Source organism: Stegostoma tigrinum, chromosome 12 (genome assembly GCF_030684315.1).
Source record: "Stegostoma tigrinum isolate sSteTig4 chromosome 12, sSteTig4.hap1, whole genome shotgun sequence".
In the NCBI taxonomy this organism is placed as follows: domain Eukaryota; kingdom Metazoa; phylum Chordata; class Chondrichthyes; order Orectolobiformes; family Stegostomatidae; genus Stegostoma; species Stegostoma tigrinum.
Genome location: NC_081365.1, coordinates 18,922,251 through 18,946,603, shown reverse-complemented (window position 1 = coordinate 18,946,603; position 24,353 = coordinate 18,922,251). Strand labels below are relative to the sequence as shown.

The following is a 24,353-nucleotide window of genomic DNA, read 5'->3' as shown; positions in this document are numbered from 1 at the left end:
ATATGAATTGTAGAAGCTGTACTATCCAAGCTGAATAAGAATGTAACCTGCCTGAGGATAGTAACTTGAGAATTCTGCAAGTATGTGATTTCAGTGCACATCTTTGTAGTAGCTAGACCGAGGCAACATATAAAGGAGGGAGAAAAGGCTGAGTAGTTTTCCATCTTCTCTGTCTTGGAGGTATCCTTGGCATCACTTTGCAGGACAAGGCCACTAATCCAGAGACCTGGGGGTTTGCTAACCATCAAAGTCATTTGAGCCAGCACAGATGTCATTATGTTTATTGTAAGGTGATGATCTTCATCCAAAGATCTTCTGCATTGTCAACTGGTCTCTGGCGTGACATCCCAGGTGCCCTTCTCTCCAATACAGATACCTTCAATCATTATATGAAGGTAATGGCACTGACAGTTGGAAGGCAGTTTCTGGTGGCCGTGACCTCCGGAAGCTGACTTTGTTTGTAGGGGTATTGGAAGAGTTGACCAAAGGCCAGCGTTACTGGTACCAGCCAGTTGTCGTCTTACTTGCTTATGAACCTGACCGTTTACAATCCTTAGATAATTACATTGAATTGGCCATCTGACATAGTAAGTCATGCCAGCTTAAACTCTGGCTTCCTCTTTACTCAGCCAGTTTATAAACCCTGAGTATGTTGTACATAGGTATTTTCTGCTCCTACCCAATATCTTGCAGAAGTGACATCTATGGTCTGTACAATAGAGACCATTGTTACATTTTGTTATTCGTTGATCTTGTACAAAAAGTAGTAATTGCTGATGTGACCTATGAATTTCAGTTAGTTATTAATCACATGTACTTCGATAAGATTGCCACCCTGTTTGGGCAGAAAAGTCTCTGCAAACAAACTGTTTACAATTTTTGGAATTGCTCAGATTAATGTGTTGTCGAAGGTGAAGTATAGTTCTCACAAAAGTAAATCAACAAATTATTTGAGTAAAAGGTCTTCGTAAATGGTTTCGTGGTAGTCTTGTAGATGGTAAAATCATGTTCGGCAACCAATATAATGTAATACAATAGAGTGCAGGAACAGGCTCTTCGATCCACTGAACCTGTGCCAATTCCCAATCCTTATTTAGACCTGTTAGTTATTGCCTGTGTCTGGTTTACATTCCTCTTCTTGACTTCTGTTCACATGTCTATCAAGACATGCCTTAAATACTGCTAACAAGCCTGCTTCTACCACCTTCATTGACAGAGCATTCCAGGCACCCACCACTCTAGCCTAAACTTTCCTTCTCACCTTGCATCTGTGACCTTGCAGTTGACTGTTCACCCTGGAAAAAGCCTCAGACGATCCACCCAATTTATGCCTCTCTCAGTTTTGTGGACCTCTATCAGGTCGTCCGTCTTTCCAGTGAAAACAATCAAGAGTTTATCCAACCTCTCCTTGTAACTGAAACCCTCCAGACCAGGCAACATCCCTGTAAATCTTCTCTGCACCCTCTCCACGTTCTTGTGGTAGTATGGTAACCAGAACTGCGCACAATATTCCAAATATGGCTGAGCTAAAGTTTTGATATGCCACAGCTGTGGCATATCAAAATTAAAAGTTGGCAAGTTGTCCCACCGGATGAAGGAAAGTGTACTGTATGCTTCCTGACCACCTTAGCTAACTGTGTTGCCACTTTCAAGGATCCATGGGCCTGTATGCCCAGATACCTCCAAATGGCCCGAAGGTTGCAGGAACAGCAACTCGTATTCCGCCTGGGAACCCTGCAGCCATATGGTATCAATGTGGACTTCACCAGTTTCAAAATCTCCCCTTCCCCTACTGCATCCCTAAACCAGCCCAGTTCGTCCCCTCCCCCCCACTGCACCACACAACCAGCCCAGCTCTTCCCCCCCCCCCACCCACTGCATCCCAAAACCAGTCCAACCGGTCTCTGCCTCCCTAACCGGTTCTTCCTCTCACCCATCCCTTCCTCCCACCCCAAGCCGCACCCCCAGCTACCTACTAACCTCATCCCACCTCCTTGACCTGTCCGTCTTCCCTGGACCGACCTATCCCCTCCCTACCTCCCCACCTACACTCTCTCCACCTATCTTCTTTACTCTCCATCTTCGGTCCGCCTCCCCCTCTCTCCCTATTTATTCCAGTTCCCTCTCCCCATCCCCCTCTCTGATGAAGGGTCTAGGCCCGAAACGTCAGCTTTTGTGCTCCTGAGATGCTGCTTGGCCTGCTGTGTTCATCCAGCCTCACATTTTATTATCTTGGAATTCTCCAGCATCTGCAGTTCCCATTATCTCTGATACCTCCAAATGTCAGTGCTTCTAAGGCTTTTGCCATTTATTGTATAATTCACACTTGAATTTGGTCTTCCAAAATGCATCAGCTCGATTTTGTCTGGATTAACTGACACCTTCCATTTCTCCACCCAAATCTGTGATCTTTCTGTATTCCACTGTATCCTTTTGACAATCCTCCTCCCTATCTGCAACTCTGCCAATTTTGGTATCATCTGCAAAATGAATAATCAGATCACATCAATGATCTGTAGGAAAACAGCAAAGGTATTACAAACAACAAAGGTATTAGTGCTGATGCCTGCAGAACACCACTAGTTACTAATCTCCATTCCGAAAAGCACCCTTCCACTGCTTCTCTCTCTCTTTTATGACCAAGCCAGTTTTGTATCCATCTAGCCAACTTGCCCTAGATCCCATGAGACTTTATCTTCTGTACCAGCCTTAGTAAAACCCACAGAGACAACATCCACTGTCCTTGCCTCATCATTTATTCTTGTCATCTTAAAAACTCAATCAAATTGGTAAGACGTTCACTGCACAAACCCATGCAGCTGATAACTAACAAGTCTATTTGCTTCCAAATGTGAATAAATCCTGTCTCTCAATACCTTCTCCAGCAGCTAGCTTACCACTGATGTCAGGCTTACTGGCCTGTAATTACCTGGATTTTCTCAGTTTCCTTTCTTCAACAAAGGAACAACATTGGCCATTCTCCAGTACTCTGGAACTTGTCTGAGGCCAAAGAGGATGCAGAGATCCATTAAGCCCCAGCTATTTCCTCCCTTGTCTTCCACAGTATCCTCGGATGGATCATACCTGGCCCTGGGGACTTGTCTAACTTAATGTATTTCAAGACATCCAACACTTCTCCCCCATTACATTGACCTTTCTGAGGGTATTCATGTACTTTTCCCTAACCTCAACATCCCTCGTGCCTCTTTCTTTGGTGAATACTGATGTCAAGCACTCACTAAGGATCTTATCCACTTCTTCTGGCTCCATACATAACCCTCCTCCTTTATCCTTAAGTGGGCCTACTCATTTTTTAGCATAAAATGCTTTGGGATTCTCCTTAATCCCACTGGCCAAGGACATTTCATAGCTCCTTTTAGCTCTACAAACACACTGTTTCAGTTCTTTCCTACTTTCTGCATATTCTTCAAGGATTTCATCTGTTTTGTTTTGTTGCCTCAATCTTGGTATGTGTCCTTTTTTTGGACTAAGATGATAATTTCTCCTGTAACCCAGCTGTCCTGAATCCTGCCCTTCATTTTCACAGGAACATGCCTGTCCTGCAGTTTAATCAACTGCTGTTTGAAAGATTCCAACATGTCAGATTTGGATTTACCCTTGAGTAGCTGCTCCGAATCCACCTCCTCCATTTCTTGCATAATTAGGTTGTGTTTGGCCTTGCTCTATTTTAACATCTTCATCCAACGTTCACTGTTGTTCATTTCTATAAGCCTGTGTAATATATTTTATAGGGCAGCTTTTATGTTCTTCGTATTAGTGGTGAATAGACTGCCAAGTTTGTGAGCTACCAAACTGGGCATCTGCCATGGGTGGCGGTGTGGCTTAATAGTTAACACTGCTGTGTTACAGCACCACGGACCCAGGTTCGATCCTAGCCAACTGTCTGTGTGGAGTTTGCGCATTCTCCCCATGTCTGTGTGGGTTTCCTCCAGGTGCTCCAGATTGCTCCCACAGTCCAAAGCTGAGGAGGTGCCAGCGTTGAACTGTGGTGGACAACGTCAATGGTCCCATGACATCAGGCTTTTGTCCAACAGGTTTCTTTGAAATCACAAGCTTTCAAAGTGCCACCCCTTCATCAGGAGAAGTGAAGAGAATATCCAGGCACACAATTGATAATCAGAGATCGAAAGAGCACACAGATGGCACGAGTGGTGTGTTGACAGGCAGAATAATAGATCTCTGCAGGGCATCAAGTGTGTCGATGGTGTAAGTAAAGTCAACAATTGAATAACAGTGAAGGGATGACCTACAGTCTGATTAATTGATGCATAGAAATAATTACAAAAAATGAAAAATAAGTTGGTGCAGAGGGTTTAACCAAAGTAACAAGAAATACAAAATTGTGCAAACTAATTAAGGTAGAAGGATCATACCAAGTTATCAAAGTGATGGTGTCAAGACAGTTCAGTAAGGAAGATTTTACAGAACAGTGTGGTGGTAGTATCACATGTAGTATGATGTGAACCCAAGATCACAGGTTGAGGCTGTATTCATTGGTATGCAACTAGGCTATCAGTTTCTGCTTGGCGATTCTGTCTTGTGTGTTTGGAAGGCTGCCTTGGAGGATGCTTACCTGTGTATTTCTTACGTAGGAGACTTCTGCCTTCCAAAGATAGACAAAGCCAACATACCTGAATGCCCCATTGTATCAGGCAACAGGACCCTGTGTGAGAACATCTCTGGCTGTGTCAGGGGGATCTTGAAACCCATTATGCAGGGAAACATCAGCTTCTATCGCAACACTACAGACTTGTTACAGAAACTCGGCACCCGTGGACCAGTTGAACCAGGGACATTCCTCGTCGCAATGGACATTTCGGCACTTTAAACCAGCATTGCTGCACCAGCCTCAGGACTCAACATGAACAACTGCCAATTTGCAGACTCCATCCTAATACTCATCTGCTTTATCCTTGACCACAACATCTTCACCTTTGACAACCAGCTGTTCATCGAGACAGACGGAACATCACGGGGACCACATTTGCACTCCTATATGCCAACGTTTTCATGTGCAAATTCAAGCAAGATGACTTGCTGCACAGGACCTCTAACCATTGCAATACCCTAGGTACATTGACATTTTCTTTGTCTGGACTCACAGTTAGAAATTAATGAAATGACTATGCAACAATATTACCAAGTTTTATCCACAATCAGGCTTACTACAGACCACTGGTTAACAAAGTATGCAGCTGGATGAACACAGCAGGCCAGGCAGCATCTCGGGAGTACAAAAGCTGAGGTTTCAGGCCTAGACCCTACATCAGAGAGGGGGATGGGGAGAGGTTCTGAAATAAATAGGGAGAGAGGGGGAGGTCTCATTCTTGGACACATGCTTGTCCAACAAGGATGGACGCCTTAGTACCTCATTCTACCCCAAGCCCACAGATAACCTCACAATGCTACACCTCTCTAGCTTCCACCCTAAACTTGTTAAAGAAGCCATCCCTTATGGACAAACTCTGTACACAGGATCTGGTCAGACGAGGAAGCATGTGACGGACACCTAAAGATGTTGAAAGACACCCTCAAAAATGGGATATGATGTTCAACTGAGCAGTTGCCAGTTCTGATGTGCCGCAACAACCTCCGTTGAAGACAGACACAGGATACAACTGATAGAGTACCTTTCGTTGTCTGGTACTTCGCTGAACAGAGAAACTATGCCATGTTCTTTGCAGCCTTCAACATGTCGATGATGATGAACATCTTGCTAATATCATCCCTACGTCTCCACTTCTTGCCTTCAAACAACCACCAAAGGCCATTATTCGCAGCAAATTACCTAACCTTCAGGATAACATCAACCACAACACCACACAATAACCCTACGGCAACCTCTGCAAGACATTTTTGATCATCGACATGGATACTACCATCATGTGGGAACACTACTCACCATGTACACGGCAGATACTCATGTGATTCACCAGTTGCTCTTTATTAGGTAGCAGCTGCAGGCAAGGATGGATGAATGGACACTGCACAACATTCGCCAGACAGGATTGTTTTCTCCCAGTTGAGGCATTCAGCCTTCAATCTTTTGGTAAGCATCCTCCAACGCGGCCTTCAAGATACATAACAATGCAGAATCATTGAGCAGAAACTGATAGCCAAGCTCTGTACCCATGAAGACAGCCTCAGCTGTGATCTTGGGTTCACATTGCATTACATGTGACCCCACCTTGCTGTTCTACAAAATCTTACTGACAGTCCTGTCTTGACACCATCACCTTGATAAGTTGTTGCGATCCCTCTACCTTAATAGTTTGTACGGTTCTGGATTACTTGTTACTTTGGTTAGACCCTCGGCATGCATCTCTTATACCTAGCACGTTATTTCAGTGTAGAGCCGGAGGAACACAGCAGGCCAGGCAGCATTAGTGGAGCAGGAAAGCTGCCTGCCCTGCTGTGTCCATCCAGCTCCAAGCTGTTAGCTCAGACTCCAGCATCGGCAGTTCTTACTATCTGTTATTTCAGTCATTTGATTTGTCTCCAGCAACACCTTATTTTCAATTTTTTTGTAGTTATCTCTCTGTGTCAATTAATCGGACTATAGGTCATCCCTTCACTTGTTATTCAGCTGTGGACACTTGACTGTCACTGTCTAACACTCTTGATTACCTGCAGTGATCTCCACTCACACCATTTGATCTTTCTCATAATCAGTTCTGTGCCTGGGTACTCTCTTCACATCACCTAATGAAGGGGCAGTGCTGGGAAAGCTTGTGATTTCAAATAAACCTATTGGACTATAGCCAGGTGTCATGTGACTTCTGACCTAGCCTAAAAAATGTGCAGTCTAGGTGGATTAGCCATGGGATGTACAGGATTACAAGGATAGGGTGGGGCCTAGGTCTGTGGACTCAATGGGCTGAATGGCCCGCTTTCATGCGCTGGAGATTCTATGATTGTATACCAGGCATCTATTTCTCACGCAAAACAAGACAAGTCCCATGAGACCAATTACTGACCCATCGATCTGGTTGTGTGCAGCACCAGCAACACTCTAGAGCATAGAACAGTACAGCACAGTGCAGGCTCTTTGGCCCACGATGTTTGCCAAACTTTTACCCTAAATCTAAGGTCTTTCTAACCTCTACAGCTATTTTATACTATCATCCATATGCCTATCTACTAGCTGCTTAAATGCCCCAAATGAGGCCAACTCCAATACCCTCTTCGGCAATGCATTCCACGCTCCTACCACTCTGAGTAAAGAACCTACCTCTGACATCTCCCTGATATTTACCTCCTTTCACTTTAAAACTATGTCCCCTTGTAAAAGCTACCTACACCCTAGGGAAAAACTCTCTGGCTATCAACTGTATCGAGACCTCTGATCTTTTTGTACACCTCTATCAAGTCACCTCTCATCCTTCGTCATTCTAAAGAGAAAAGCCTTAGCTGTCTCAACCTTTCCTCATAAGACCTTCCCTCCATTCCAGGCAATATCCTGTTAAATCTCCTCTGCACCTTTTCTAACACTTCCACATCTTTCCTGTAATGACGTGGCCAGAATTGGACACAATATTCCAGATGTGGCTGAACCAGGCTTTTGTATAACTTCACAGCTCTTGAACTCTCTTGAGAAGACAGCTCACCACAACCTCAGTTTCCATATTTAGGGATGTGCAACAAGTGCTGTACCCAGCAGTGCTCAGACTCCATGAGTGAATAAAAATAATCAGAACAGTGTTGTAAATTCCATTGACAGTGCTATCCAAAAGGATTCACTCTGTGCTGCTCAGTTTGATGCACCCTTATTCCAAATATGGATAAAAGATATGAAATCCAAAGGCAAGGTTAGAGTGACTTGCTTGACATTAAGGGAGCATTTTTCTGATTGTGGCATTAAGAATCCTTAACAAAATTCATGTCCATGTGAATTTGGGTATAATTCTTTCCACGGATTTGAGTTATAGTTACCTGGCACAAAGGTTGATGGCATTCAGTAGCGACAGCCAATCATCTCAACCCCAAGACGTTGCTGTAAGAGTTCCTCAGTAGCATCCTAGCCTCAACCATCTTCAGCTGCTTCATCCATCTTCTTCCATCATAAGGTCAGAACCAGGGATGATGTTTCACCAGTTGCTCTTTATTAGGTAGCAAAACATTCTATGCTGTTTGTAGTGATACCTGCAAACATTTGAACGTGGGATGAAAAGTGATAGGTTATATTCAGGCTACACAAACACCCATGCAAAATGCATTGCAGTAGCTTGCTGAGGCACCTTCAACAATATCTTTCAAATCAGCAACATTTACCGCTCACAGCAATTTCCTCTCCATTAGAACATCCTACCCTGACTTTGAACTTTCTTGCCATTCCATTACTGTTGTTGGGCTTAAACTCTGAAATTCCCTACTCTACCTTTCCTAAAAGTACTGTGGGTTTCCTGTCATGGTTAAAGAATTGCCAACTGGAGAGGAATTGAGGAGGGGAAACTTTTGCATACTTGCATCCAAAAATGAATTTTAAAGATGAAAATGATGTAGACACTATGGAGTGAAATATGTGAAAAAATTAATAAATATTTTGACTTTCTCTTGCAAATGTGAAAAATTGATTGCTCAAAAATGTTGAACTGTGACTTAATGTAAAATTAGCATTACACTACTTATGAAGGTAAAAGTAAAATGAGACTGAAAGTGGATTAAAAGTTTAAGTAAAAGTAAAACCAGGACTGAGACAATACTGCTGTGAGCTACATAGATATCTGCTAATTGTGAATCTGTCAGAACAAAATGCTCATCAAATTAATGAAACTTGGGTGATAAGAATATCATGTTTGTACTCATCAATAATGAAATACTGAAAGAACAACCACAACAATCTTGATTTGCTGTGTTTTTGCAGAGAGAAGTTGAAAGACTTAAAGATTTTTGATTTTTTTTGTACCTTCAAAGATTAGATATGATATAAAAAGGGATTCTTTGTGATCATTTTTCTCACTGTCTGTTATGTCATAGTTATTTAAAGCTAATTTAGGGTAAAATCATGTAAATTGGGAAATGGCAGGGATGTCACATTATTGGTCCCAGACCTCCAACTCAATAGATCTACTTTACATGTATCGTTCTATTCAAAATTAATGATATAGAGGAATTGGCTACAACACTTAAGACTGTTGGTCTTTTAAATGGAATATAGCGTTTAGGAATTGTGATAACTGACACATATAGATGATAACTTGTATGAAAGAAACACAATCTTGGCTACAGAAGCACTGTTTTCAATGAAAACCATATATGAGAAAGATAAAAATTGGATAATTGTTGTTTGAAATGAGAATATTTTTACACACTTGTGAGACACGGGCATTGCTAGTTGGACCAACATTTATTGCTTGTCCCTCATTGCCCATGATATGGTGGTGATGAGCCACCACCTTAAACTACTTCAGTCCACATGCAGTCAGTTGACCTACAGTGTCCATAGTGTCTACATCATTTTCATCTTTAAAATTCATTTTTGGATGCAAGTATGCAAAAGTTTCCCATCCTCAATTCCTCTCCAGTTGGCAATTCTTTAACCATGACAGGAAACCCACAGTACTTTTAGGAAAGGTAGAGTAGGGAATTTCAGAGGATTGAACTTTATTCAGTCAACTGCTGTTGCATAAAGAGCACAAAAGCTGACGTTTTGAGCTCCTGAGATGCTGCTTGGCCTGCTGTGTTCATCCAGCTTCACACTTGGTTATCTTGGATTCTCCAGCATCTGCAGTTCCCATTATCTCTGCTGTTGTATAAAAGTGCTTTTTTAAAAATTGTTCTTTCATGGGATATGGGTATCATTGGCAAGGCCAGCATTAGTTGTCCATCTCTAATTGTACTTGAAGAAAGTGGCTTCCGAGTACATTTCAGAAAGGCAGTTAAGAGTCAACCACAGAGCTACGGTTGTAGAGTTGCATATGGGTCAGATCAGGTAATGATGCCACATTTCCTTCCTTAAGGGCATTAACATATCAGATTTTAAAAAAAAAATATAGCAACCAACAGCAACTTCATGGTCACCAACATAGCTTTATTCGTGAGATCAACTAACTGAATTCAAATTCTACCAGCTGCAATGCTGGGATTTGAACCAACTTCTTAAGAGCATTAGTCTGGGCTTTTGGATTACCAGTCCAGTCACAGAACAACACAATGGTTGAATCTTGAAGTTAAGATTTTGAATGGTTAGTTTCCCTAGTGGTTTAGGTGATTTAAGTCAGTATGATAATTTTAACTCCAGAGTAGCTTAATACTTGAGATTTTTCATAAAAAATAAATTCTACCAATTCACACCAGTACTTCACTTTACTAAAACATTATGATAGTCATTTGAATGGCTCCTTAAAAGCTAAACAGTTTTTTTTCTTCTTGTATTCATGTGTAATTGATGGATAAGAAGATAGAAGGCAGACAGTAAGTTGATTGAACATATTAGTATTTAGTATTAAGTAAGATACAGCATGAATGGTTTCAACCAGCTTGTCGGTTTTTGTCAGTTGTGTGAAGTGATGTTTACAAGGACAGTAAGCCAGGGGAGGGAGAGAGGGTGAATGGGGAGCTTCTTGAACATTCATTTACGTACATTGACACTCCAAGTGAATGCAACAACAAGATGTGTGTGATATCCTGTGCCAGCTGAGTGCACACCATTGACACAGTATGAGAGGGCAAGTACTTGCATCTAGAGTGTTGCAATAGCAGTTGCTGACCGTCCAACTCAATAGCCTAATCCTGCTTTCTCCCCAGAACCTTTGCTTTCATTTGTCCCAAGTGCTATATCTTGTCACCTCTTGAATACATTCAGTGTTTGGCATCAACTCCTTCCTGATGTAATGAATTTCACAGACTCGCCACTCTTTTTGGGTGAAGAAATGTCTCCTCGCCTCCATCTTAAATCATCTACCCTGAATCCTCATAGTGTGACTACTGGTTCTGGACACACCCACCATCGGGAACATTTTCCCTGTGCCTACCCTGTCCAGCCCTGTTAGAATTTTACAAGTCTCTGAGATTCCCCCTCATTCGTATGAACTCTAGCGAAAATAATCCCAACCTAGTCAATCTCCTCATATGCCACTCTCAACATTCCTGGAATTAGCTTCTCTAAGGTTCATGAGTAAATGTGTAGCTCGGGTTGTGGATGCTGTGGTTAGATGAAGTTACTCAGCAGGATAATGAAATATTTGCGAACTAACTACAGCATCCATAACTCAAGCTACAATTCTACTCAAGAACCTTAGGAATCTACAGACGAAGTACACTCAAATTGGCCCAGAAATGGGAAAACTACATCAAACAACAGACCACTACGTGCAAGGAACTCTACTTCCTACATGGATGCCTCAGGAACCATGTATTACCACACAATGTGAGATACAAATCACTCCCCCATCACCAACCCACATGCACATAGGATGGCAGAACATAATTGCTGCAGAATGGTGGAGGTAGTGATCAATGACGCACACAGCCAGCTCCTTAGATATGACCGAGAAGGTACACATCAAAAAACATTAATCCTAAACCATACCAACCCAGGCTGGACAGTAGCCCTAGAATGAGTCATTAATGTCCGTCAATAGATAACAAGAACGAAGAAAAGACAGATCCTACAAGAAAAATTAGCTAAACTATCTCATCAAAAGGACAACCATAGGTCGGACACTTGGATAAGAAAGCTTTCAGACAGGAAACTAACACACACAGACAAAGCTGTTCTAATACATGGACTCGACTGCAACCATAGAAATGCTAACAAGGCAGAATTCCTAGCCGCACTAGAAGCCATACTGAAGACCAACAGCATCAATGAGGAAACACAACAAGCCACAAGACAGACAGCGGCATGGATACTGATCAGAAGGAAAGAACTTGACACTCACAACACTATCTGAAAGGAAGGCCCTAGAAGGACTGAAATAAGACAAAAACATCATTTACAACCAGCAGACAAAGGACACATGACGGTAATACTAAACATACGGATTACCTCACTACAGCACAGACATTACCAGGAGGCACGAACACATTCTGGCAAGTGCAAATGGACCTGATCCTATAACTGGGTCATAAAGTAATTAACATTCTTAAGAGACTTGAACAGATCGGACAGATCATCAAAATGGACTACCCAAAAATGAAAGCAACAGGAACAGACTCCCCCGATTCTGCGGCTCCCAAAAGTACACTGGAAGTACCCCTCAGATCCATAGTCTCCCTAGCAGGGAACCAACACACAGGTTAGCCAAGGAATTGCAACAAAGACTAAAGCACCTCGTCAGCAAGTCACCCCACTCAATGCACTCAGCCCAGGAATCCCTCAAATCCTTCAAGGACCTAAGGATAGACACTGATGAAACCATGGTGTCATTTGACATCACTGCTCCTATCACGTCGATTGACACACCACTGGCAAAAGAAACACAGCAACACTACTAAAAGAAGGAGACCTGAATGACACCATTTCCGCAGACGACAAGCTGAAACTACTGGACCTATGCCTTATGACCCACTTTACTTTTCATGGCTAAATCTGTGAACAGATCAATGAGATACCCATGGGATCATCTGTTTCTGGAATAATAGCAGAAGTGGTGATGCAGAGACTCGAAAACATGGCCCTTCTGTAGATCCAGCCTGAACCATGGATCTGATACGATGATGACCATTTTGTCCTTATCAAATGGACCAAACTAGAGGAGACACACCAACTAATAAATAACACTCTCACTGGCATCAAATTATCAAATTCACCAAAGAAGAACGAAAGAGCAGCAGTGTTCCTGGATGTCATGGTAGAATGCAGGGCCATTTGAGAATTTCTAACAAAGGTGCACAGAAAAGCCACGCACATGGATGTGTCCCGAATTTCAACAGTAACCACCCCAACACCCACAAACTAAGTTGCGTCAAAACACAATTTAAAAAAGCAACAAAAAGCACTGTAGCAACCCGAAAGAACACCAAAAAGAAGAGTACCCCCGCAAAGTATTCAAGGACAACAGATACCCCAACAATAGGGTCCGTCGATACCCATCTCATGAACAGCAACAGGAAGATACTGCATGGCCTAACACACTCATGACCCTACCGTATATCCACACTGACCACAAGACTCCTACGACCATTGGGCATCAGAGTGGCACACAAACTTATGTCAGCCCAGCGCCAACTGCAAACTCAAACCAAAGACCCCTTTTCCAGTATGGACAGAACCAAAGTAATGTACAAAATTCCATGCAGGGACTGCATCAAACATTACATTGAACAGACAGGAAGAAAATTTAACCGCAGGAGTACGTGAACACCAACTAGCAACAAAAAAATGACTAATACTCACTCACCTCCATCCACATGGATAAGGAGAACCACCAGTTTGATTGGGACAACACCAGGATCCTAGGACGCCAAATGGAGACAGGCACAGGAATTCCTAGAGGCCCGGTTCTCCACTAAGAAGGACATCAACAAACACATAGAACTGGACCCTACATATACACCGCTACGAAGGAAAACCGGAAATGAGGTAATCAAATCCAGCATACCCCAGAGTTTAAATACCAAGTGGGAAATACAACAGCACTTCATCAGAGGCTGCACTGATGGTGTTACCCAGCAGGATAATGAAATGTCTGTGAACTAACAAACCAGTCACAGAATTAGCTTCTGGTTTTGATCTTTACTGTTTTCTCCTGATGCTTCTGGAAGAACAAAGTCTCCTTCAGAGACATTCTTAAGTATATAGGGTTGAGATAATGCTTTAGTCTGTACTCGTCTCCATGTAGGTATGCGGTTCATTTTGGCACAGGCATTGTGGAATTGGAATACACAGGATATGATATTAGAGGAGCCAGTGTGAGATGCCATATGCTGCAGTGATTCAACAACCTTTGTAATATATTTAAGGATCTTGTCCAGGATGCAGAAGGCTGGAGTTTGGGTGGCACAACAGATGCCATCAAGATAAATGAATTTGCAAAACATAATTATTGCTAAGTCACTTGTGTATATGTTGAACAGTATTGATGCCAGCAGAGAGTCCTGTAGTTTGTCAGTTTACTAAGTTTCTCCCTGTACTACTTCCTTTACTGATGTGGACTGTCAATTGTCTAGTGAAAGATAGTTCAATATCTGTCCTCACAGAATCTTTATTTAAATCAAGAAATACTGCTTTGGAGATCTCAGACAAAGATTATTGTTTTGATTTTTGGGATAAAAGCATTGCGCTCTGAAGAAAGATTTAGGTTCAAACTATACTCAGCAGAGTTTAGAAGAAAGGAATGATATTAAAACACAAAACTCTGAGGAGCCTTGAGAGGATAGATTTGAAGGGGGTTGTTACCCCACATGGTGCAATTTAGAGATAAGTCCCACTCAGCACTGAGAAGGAGAAATTTCTTCTGTGAGGATTGTTAATCCTTGAATTTTTTCTGTCAGAACAGTACTCATTGAATACTTAGGACAGAATTTGACAGCTTCTTTTGTTATGCATGAAGAAGTGGAACTTTAATTGGGTAAGGATGTGCAGGCAAGAAAGTGGAGTTCAGGCCGCATTCAAATTAGTCATAACATTATTGAATGAATAATCGGGACTGAGAGTCAAATGGCCAACTTTTGCATTTTCTCCATGAATCACTGAGTTATTACTGTGCAGAAGAAGGCCATTTGGCCCATGATATCTGCACTGGTTCTATTACCTCACACCAATTTCCTGCCTTTTGCCAATACCTCTGCACCTTAAGTTCACATGAAAACACATGCAGGGTTTTTAGAGTGGGGCTAGCTGAGTAATTACTACAGAGAACTGGCACAGACACAAGGAACTAAATGCCATCTACTATTTTAAATTCATTCTATGATTCTGTGATTTAGTTGATGAAATTTATATTTAAATTTGAGTAGTTGTCCTAAACCTTGTCTCACTTTTGTTTTGAACAGATACCACTTGTGCATCCTTAACTTAACTTCTGAATTCTGCCCAGTTTCTCTTGTGTCTGTTATTTGGGAGAGTATTTCAGGAGATATGTCCATAATACCTAATAAAGAGAATCTCTGAACATCTGAAATTGACATTCAAGCCCAGACCCTTTTAAGTTGTGAGATTTCTTGTTGACTAAATCATCTTTAAATCTTGCCCTGCAAACTGACTTTTTGGACATCAGTATAATCTATAATTTTGTCCTTTTTAAAAAATGAACAAGATGGGATTTTCCAGACAATCAACAAAGGTTTAATTTGTCATTAGACTCTAAATTCCAGATTTTTATTGCACTCAAAAGACACCATTTGCCATGGTAGGATTTGAACCTGGATCCCAGAGTGTTATCTAGTCTCTAGATTAGTAGTCTAGCAATAATACCAGTAGACCATCACCATCTCATGAGCTAAAGTTTGATTTGAACACCATGTTTATAAATACATTGAATTTTGAAGAAATTATGTTTGTCAAATGTTTCATGTCCTGCTTCAATTTCTACCTCACAAAGTTGAATTAATTTCAAATACGTTATTTCAATAATTTAGATTGCTGCAGTAGATTAAAATTCTTCAGGACATAGATGTGTATTTCAAGGATGGAGAATTTAGTAATGTTATATTCAGGAGGGTTTGAAAGCTCAACAATTATAAAACGTATAGTAAAAATTTGTTTCTGCTCCAGGGTTCTGATGACTGTCTGGTAAAAATTTGGGCCACACACACTGGGCGATTACTGTCCACCCTACGTGGCCACTCCACTGAGATTTCTGATATGGCTGTAAATTATGAGAACACTATGCTAGCAGCTGGCAGCTGTGACAAACTGATTCGAGTTTGGTGCTTGAGAACGTGCGCTCCAGTCGCTGTGCTGCAGGGGCACACAGGATCCATTACTTCTCTACAGGTAAATTTCACATAGGTAAAATTATGCAACTTTAGTTGGTGTAAATGTGCTTGCTTATTTAGGCAGTCCGTAGGTTACAAATGAGTTACGTTCTTGATTATGTTCCTAAGTTGATTCATACACAAGTCAGAGCATAATACAGAATGGTATAAAATAGCTGTTTGTAAATAAAGGCATATAGTCGCATGTTGAATCTTTATTAATACAGTTCTGCATGGGATCTCATTCAGAACTAAAGGGATTTATGAGTCAGACGTTTGAAAATCAGGAATTGCCTGGATGTGTAATCTGTGCTTATTTATGTCCTTACAGATTTTAACTCTAATTCAGCCATTGCACTTTGTTGTATTCAAGATTTTTGATATATTGATAGCAAAATTGTGGAAATGTTGCTTTATTGACCTGAGCTAGTAAATATTGATATCACCAAATTAACACGAGTTAAATTCTGCCTTGCAGTGATGCAAAGAGTACATTATTTGTGTTTAAAACTTTGATTTCTTATAAATACCATTCTGATTCTGCTGAATCAATTCAGAAAGCTAATTGACAGTGAAGGTATTCTGCCTGTGTTTTAAATATAGTGTCTACGTGTGTGTGCACACTTTTTAAACTGATCTCTGACCACAGTACAGCTGTTAGCATAATTATTTTTAAGGCCAGACATTATTTGTATTTAGTCTGTTTTCGTGTACTTCAATGTTATTGAATGCAGCTATCTTCAAACAAAATTGGAAATTTAATTGAACTGTTTTATTTGAGCCTAGTTAAGAACATTTATATGACTCTTATGTTCAATAATAAATAATGAAAGGAAGTTTATTTTTGCTTGACAGATCAATTTCTATTGTAGATTTTAAAAACGTGATTGAAAATTTAATGGTACTGGTATTTTGCCTCTTTCTGCAATTATTTTAGTTTAGTCCGATGGGTAAAGGTTCAGTCCGATACATGGCTTCCACAGGATCTGATGGGAGTGTTTGCTTTTGGCAGTGGGATCCAAATACCCTGAAGTTCAAGTAAGTTTTCACAAATATTGCTCAGTGAAAACACTTACGTGAAACTATATTTGCAGTTGCTTCTTGTAAATCCTTTAACTACAGAAATAAAATTGCAAAGTACTGGTTTCGGAATTGTTCTATTAAGAATGCACATAACGTTTGTGAAGGAAGTTCTACTGTTGTAACTTTTAAACTTTAATTTTTGCCTATTAGGAAGCATGGACTTTCCATTCCTTTTTTAAAAATTAATCTTTTATTTGCCTAACTTGTAAAAATGTTCTGTTATTCAAAATTTGTTATAAAAAAGTAGATGTTTTCCATTCAGCTTCATAGCTAAGATATAGGATGACATCTGTGAGCTTTGTAGTAGTAGTTTTGCCACATCTAAAGTTCAAAAGATTGTGTGAGCACATGCTAAAGTAACTTGTCATGATACATTGGTGCCAATGTATTGGGCTAGATTTTAAAAACATTGAATTACTTCACTTTTATTATGATAGTGAAACATGATTGGTTCGATTAATACTGGAGCTTAAATGTGAATATATTTAAACAAAGCAAGTAATATTTAGCGATGTAGAAAAATTTGACTTGCCATAAATGTAAAGTTAGTTTTTCTGGCTTGCTGAGGGTGTTCAGCGGAAAATGTTAATTTTGTACTCTGACGGGCTTTTTATTATGAGTCTGAGCGTATGAACGGCAATTCTTTCATAGAACATCGACCATTACAGCGCAGTACAGGCCCTCCGGCCCTCGATGTTGCGTGGACCTATGAAACCAAACTGAAGCCCGTCTAACTTACACTATTCCATTATCATCCATATGTTTATCCAGTGACCATTTAAATGACCTTAAAGTTGGCGAGTCTACTACTGTTGCAGTTTTGATTTATAATTAATTGCAGTTTGGAGTGATTTCAACAGTGCGCCCTTTGGACAATTGTCCCTCTCACAGCAACTTGTGTTCTGCATTATTCTTCATATTATCAGGTTCCTAACTCAAATATAAGTTGGAGTAATTGTGAACACTGTAAATACTGTCACTGTTACCTCTCAGGACCACTGAATTGTTACGACACAGAAGGGGGCCATTCAGCTCACATCATCTGCAAAGGCGTGTTAAATGAGCAACAATACCTAGTACCACTCTCTCCTGCGTTTTCCCCATACACATTATTTATTATCCACATACTGATCTAGTGCCAGCTTGAATGGCTCAATTGAACTTGCCTTACCACATTTCCAGGCGGTGCATTTCATATCCTAACTATTCACTGTGTAAATAAAGTTTTTCCTCATTTCACTTTTGCTCCTTTTGCAGACGACTTTAAATCTATACTCTATTGTCTTTATTTTTACAAGACCGAACAGTTTCTCCCTATTCACTCTAGCTTGCTCATTAGATCTCCTCTTAGCCACCTTCTCTCAAAGGAGAACAATTCCAACTTCTTTAATCTATCCTTATAACAGAAGTTTCTCATCTATACAACCACTCTCATAAATTGTTTCTGCACTCTCTTTAGTGCATTCACATCTTTTTCTGTTGGCGTCCACAACTATGCAAAGTACTCTAGGTGACCATTGAATATGATTGATAACAATCATAGTGCTAAGCCTGGATTGTCTCACTGGCATATAAATCATAAATTAAAAACTGAAGTAGTGGTAGAATTCAGTCAGTGAACAATGGTGTTCTCTTTAAAGCAATTTCTTATTGTTTTAATGTGTTACCCAATATTACCTGCCTTTGTATAAGGAATCAGCCATTGAAGTTTACAGAACGCTCAAGGCCATGTTCTCCAATGATTTGCTCCTCGTTCAGTGTTGGTAAGTGACAAAGTTTTCTTTTGTTTCCCAATTTAATTAAATTTAAAAAGTACAGAAAACACTTGCTGAATTTCTTTGGAACTTTGCAGATATTTTCTTGGGACAGAAATGTAAATTCATTGATACTTCGAGAGCCTGGGCAAGGGAAGAAATTGCTAAAATTCCGTAATCTGATCATTTAAACAATGCTGTACTAGCAAAGTGTGTCTGTGCATATGCAACTACATATAGAAATTTCCTGATGAATTCCTTGACAGCTTTTATTATTAACACTTACACAAAGTGAGACACTCGAGGGCCCCTGTTGTAAAAAACATTTCCCATCATTAAGGGAGTCTAAAGTTATTGTAGGTAGGCAGGAATGTGGAAATAAAGTCACAAATCATATATTCTATAACCATTTTGAATGGCAGATCAAACATGAAAGCCAAATAATTACTCTTGATTCGAGCTCAAGCTTCTAATGACTACTTTAGCAAGTGAAAGGAGAGATAAAAGAGCATGAGAATACTGTTTTGTCTCAGTTTTTGATACCATTAAATTTGTTGCTGTGACGTTTACTTTCTTTTTTCACAGCTGGTGCCAGACCCAGCACATTACCTTAAATTCGTTAGGATCGATTTTATTTTGCTTTTCAGCTCCTGGCCTTCTGATGAGCTGCCTCCTCCAAAAGGAAGCCTTGATAAAAGCTTTAATCTGCGTTTGTCACCTGTTCAGGCAGTCAGCTCCCAGCTTCTGGGAGAACTTGGTGCCTCTAATTGAATGCCAAGGTGCCTCTTGGTTAATTAAGCTATTGTAAATGAGAATCATGTGGTTGCAATGTCAGGACCTGAAGTTCATCTGGGTGTCAGTTTCCATCTTATGATAAGCATTAGAGATAATGGGAACTGCAGATGCTGGAGAATCCAAGATAATAAAATGTGAGGCTGGATGAACACAGCAGGCCAAGCAGCATCTCAGGAGCACAAAAGCTGACGTTTCGGGCCTAGACCCTTCATCAGAGACGGGGATGGGGTGAGGGTTCTGGAATAAATAGGGAGAGAGGGGGAGGCGGACTGAAGATGGAGAGAAAAGAAGATAGGTGGAGAGAGTATAGGTGGGGACGTAGGGAGGGGATAGGTCAGTCCAGGGAAGACGGACAGGTCAAGGAGGTGGGATGAGGTTAGTAGGTAGATGGGGGTGCGGCTTGGGGTGGGAGGAAGGGATGGGTGAGAGGAAGAACAGGTTAGGGAGGCAGAGACAGGTTGGACTGGTTTTGGGATGCAGTGGGTGGAGGGGAAGAGCTGGGCTGGTTGTGTGGTGCAGTGGGGGGAGGGGACGAACTGGGCTGGTTTAGGGATGCAGTGGGGGAAGGGGAGATTTTGAAACTGGTGAAGTCCACATTAATACCATTAGGCTGCAGGGTTCCCAGGCGGAATATGAGTTGCTGTTCCTGCAATCTTCGGGTGGAATCATTGTGGCACTGCAGGAGGCCCATGATGGACATGCCATCTAAAGAATGGGAGGGGGAGTTGAAATGGTTTGCGACTGGGAGGTGCAGTTGTTTGTTGCGAACCGAGCGGAGGTGTTCTGCAAAGCGGTCCCCAAGCCTCCGCTTGGCTTCCCCAATGTAGAGGAAGCCACACCGGGTACAGTGGATGCAGTATACCACATTGGCAGATGTGCAGGTGAACCTCTGCTGAATGTGGAATGTCATCTTGGGGCCTGGGATAGGGGTGAGGGAGGAGGTGTGGGGGCAAGTGTAGCATTTCCTGCGGTTGCAGGGGAAGGTGCCGGGTGTGGTGGGGTTGGAGGGCAGTGTGGAGCGAACAAGGGAGTCACGGAGAGAGTGGTCTCTCCGGAAAGCAGACAGGGGTGGGGATGGAAAAATGTCTTGGGTGGTGGGGTTGGATTGTAGATGGCGGAAGTGTCGGAGGATGATGCGTTGTATCCGGAGGTTGGTGGGATGGTGTGTGAGAACGAGGGGGATCCTCTTTGGGCGGTTGTGGCGGGGGCGGTGTGTGAGGGATGTGTTGCGGGAAATACGGGAGATGTGGTCAAGGGCGTTCTCGATCACTGTGGGGGGAAAGTTGCGGCCCTTGAAGAACTTGGATATCTGGGATGTGTGGGAGTGGAATGTCTTATCGTGGGAGCTGATGCGGCGGAGGCGGAGGAATTGGGAATAGGGGATGGAATTTTTGCAGGAGGGTGGGTGGGAGGAGGTGTATTCTAGGTAGCTGTGGGAGTCGGTGGGCTTGAAATGGACATCAGTTACAAGCTGGTTGCCTGAGATGGAGACTGAGAGGTCCAGGAAGGTGAGGGATGTGCTGGAGATGGCCCAGGTGAACTTCAGGTTGGGGTGGAAGGTGTTGGTGAAGTGGATGATCTGTTCGAGCTCCTCTGTGGAGCAAGAGGCGGCGCCGATACAGTCATCAATATACCGGAGGAAGAGGTGGGGTTTGGGGCCTGTGTAGGTGCGGAAGAGGGACTGTTCCACGTAACCTACAAAGAGGCAGGCATAGCTGGGGCCCATGCGGGTGCCCATGGTGACCCCCTTAGTCTGTAGGAAGTGGGAGGAGTCAAAAGAGAAGTTGTTGAGGGTGAGGACGAGTTCGGCTAGGCGGATGAGGGTGTCAGTGGAGGGGGACGGGTCGGGTCTGCGGGAAAGGAAGAAGCGGAGGGCCTTGAGGACATCTGCATGCGGAATGCAGGTGTATAGGGACTGGACGTCCATGGTGAAGAGGAGGTGTTGGGGGCCAGGGAATTGGAAGTCCTGGAGGAGGTCGAGGGCGTGGATGGTGTCACGGACGTAGGTAGGGGGTTCCTGGACCAAAGGGGAGAAAATGGAGTCCAGATAGGTGGAGATGAGTTCGGTGGGGCAGGAGCAGGCTGAGACGATGGGTCGACCAGGGCAGGCAGGTTTGTGGATTTTGGGAAGGAGATAGAAACGGGCCGTGTGCGGGTGGGGAACAATGAGGTTGGAGGCTGTGGGTGGGAGGTCCCCTGAGGTGATGAGGTCATGAATGGTGTTGGAGATGATGGTTTGGTGCTCGGGTGTGGGGTCATGATCGAGGGGGCGGTAGGAGGTGGTGTCGGAGAGTTGGCGTCTGGCCTCGGCGATGTAGAGGTCAGTGCGCCATACTACCACTGCGCTACCCTTATCTGCGGGTTTGATGGTGAGGTTGGGGTTGGAGCGGAGGGTGTGGACGGCTGCCCGTTCTGCAGGGGAGAGGTTGGATTGGGTGAGAGGGGTGGAGTGGTTGAGGCGGTTAATGTCTCAACGGCAGTTGGAGATGAAGAGGTCGAGGGAGGGTATTGTGGTATACTGCATCCACTGTACCCGGTGTGGCTTCCCCTACATTGGGGAAACCAAGCGGAGGCTTGGGGACCGCTTTGCAGAACACCTCCGCTCAGTTCGCAACAAACAACTGCACCTCCCAGTCGCAAACCATTTCCACTCCCCCTCCCATTCTTTAGATGACATGTCCATCATGGGTCTCCTGCAGTGCCACAATGATGCCACCCGAAGGTTGCAGGAACAGCAACTCATATTCCGCCTGGGAACCCTGCAGCCTAATGGTATCAATGTGGACTTCACCAGTTTCAAAATCTCCCCTTCCCCCACCGCATCCCTAAACCAGCCCAGTTCGTCCCCTCCCCCCACTGCACCACACAACCAGCCCAGCTCTTCCCCTCCACCCACTGCATCCCAAAACCAATCCAACCTGTCTCTGCCTCCCTAACCTGTTCTTCCTCTCACCCAACCCTTCCTCCCACCCCAAGCCGCACCCCCATCTACCTACTAACCTCATCCCACCTCCTTGACCTGTCCGTCTTCCCTGGACTGACCTATCCCCTCCCTACGTCCCCACCTATACTCTCTCCACCTATCTTCTTTTCTCTCCATCTTCGGTCCGCCTCCCCCTCTGTCCCTATTTATTCCAGAACCCTCACCCCATCCCCCTCTCTGATGAAGGGTCTAGGCCCGAAACGTCAGCTTTTGTGCTCCTGAGATGCTGCTTGGCCTGCTGTGTTCATCCAGCCTCACATTTTATTATCTTAGGATAAGCATTGCCTTGAAATTCCCTTGTATTGAGTGTATCGTTAATTTGTTTTAATTTTAAATGTTCTCTTAATACTAGTTTCTTAGTTTTGTTAGTTGTTTTCTCTGCCACATTGTCAGTTGTTGTCTTAGGATATTTCATTTTGATGCTATTAACTCAGTCAGAGATTGTAAGAACTGCCAGTGCTTGAGTCAGAGATAATATAGTGTGAAACTGGAGGAACACAGCAGGCTAGGCAGAAGAATTTCTGTCGCAGGGTCCCGACCTGAAATGTCAACTGTCCTGCTCCTCTGCTACTGCCTGGCCTGCTGTGTTCCTCTAGTTCAATGCTGTATTATCTGGTTTTGATGCTAAGTATTTTTGTTGTCACCGTTTAGAGATCGGAATACTTTTACATTATTCTAGCTGGAGCAATTATATTTAAAAACATGCCTTGCTGTTAATTTAGTCATTGTGGGTAATCGTTGTTTCTGAATAAAAATTTGATCTGAAGAGTAATGTTTTGTCTTTAACAGGTGGCATGTTTCTAGCAGCTGGCAGCAGTGATCATATGATCAGAATATATTACATTGGATCTGGAACCCCTGAGAAGATTTCTGAATTAGAATCGCATCTGGTAAAGTTGTAGTAAAGTCTTGAAACTAGTTTTATTAGACTTGTGTGACTATGAATGAAGAGTAGGAGTAGGCTATTTGGCATCTCAAGCCCGTTCAAGCCATATGATATATTGTGGCTGAACTGATTATGGCCTTAACTCATTTTGCTACCTATTTCTGATAACCTTTGACTTCTTTTTTAGCCAAGATTTGATCTACCTTGTGATCCCAGACAGCAGTGGGAAGACAAATTTGTGATTCTGAAAGAAAAATAAATTCCCCTCATCTCAATCTTAAATGCAAATGCCATTGATTCTAAACTATGTTCCCTAGCCTAGTCTTTCCCATGACAGGAAGCATCATTTCAGCATCTACTGTCAGCTCCTCAAATTATATTTTAATTAGATCGCCTTTTGTTCTAAACTCTAATCATTAAAGGCCCAAACTATCTAACCTCCCTCAGCAACTAAACCCTTTGTCGCAGCATGCAAATTACTTTATTCCGTAAGAAATTCAAAACTGCACAGCTTTCTAGATGTGGCTTCACCATTGCCTTGTGCAACAATGGCAAAACGTCATGCTTTTATATTCTGTTCTCCTTACAATAAACAACAATGCTCTTCTTGCCTTCCTAATCACTTGCCGTACTTGCTTATAAATTATACGATTCATGGAGTCCGGCTTGCAGATTCCTTCATACCTCACCTGCGAAGATAATGAGGTGTTTATCTTTTCTTCCGAGTGGATAAGTTCACATTCCCTGCATCATACTTCATCTACTGAGTTTTCGTTCACTTCTTTGACTTACCTGTGTCCCTTTATAGACGTCTTCCGCGAGCTCTTATTCTAGTAGTTAACCTATGATGTGGCATCTTACCAAATCTACTAAATTAGTCAAGCACGATTTCCCTGTCATAAAAACATGTTGACTCTGTCTGATTGCATTGCTAAATACTAAGTGCCCCACTAATCTCCACAATAATAGG

At 42.5% G+C, this 24,353-nt stretch overlaps 1 protein-coding gene across 3 annotated transcripts in view; it reads left to right on the top strand.

Moving 5' to 3' along the window:
- LOC125456751 (bromodomain and WD repeat-containing protein 3-like) overlaps positions 1–24,353 on the top strand; it is a 180,380-nt gene that overhangs the window by 21,156 nt on the left and 134,871 nt on the right. For all 3 annotated transcript variants that reach the window (XM_048540134.2, XM_048540133.2, XM_059650165.1), the window contains 4 exons: positions 15,680–15,901; positions 16,820–16,920; positions 18,658–18,728; positions 23,287–23,387. In XM_048540134.2, the coding sequence (XP_048396091.1) occupies positions 15,680–15,901; positions 16,820–16,920; positions 18,658–18,728; positions 23,287–23,387 (495 nt within the window). The remainder of the gene's footprint in view (positions 1–15,679; positions 15,902–16,819; positions 16,921–18,657; positions 18,729–23,286; positions 23,388–24,353) is intronic.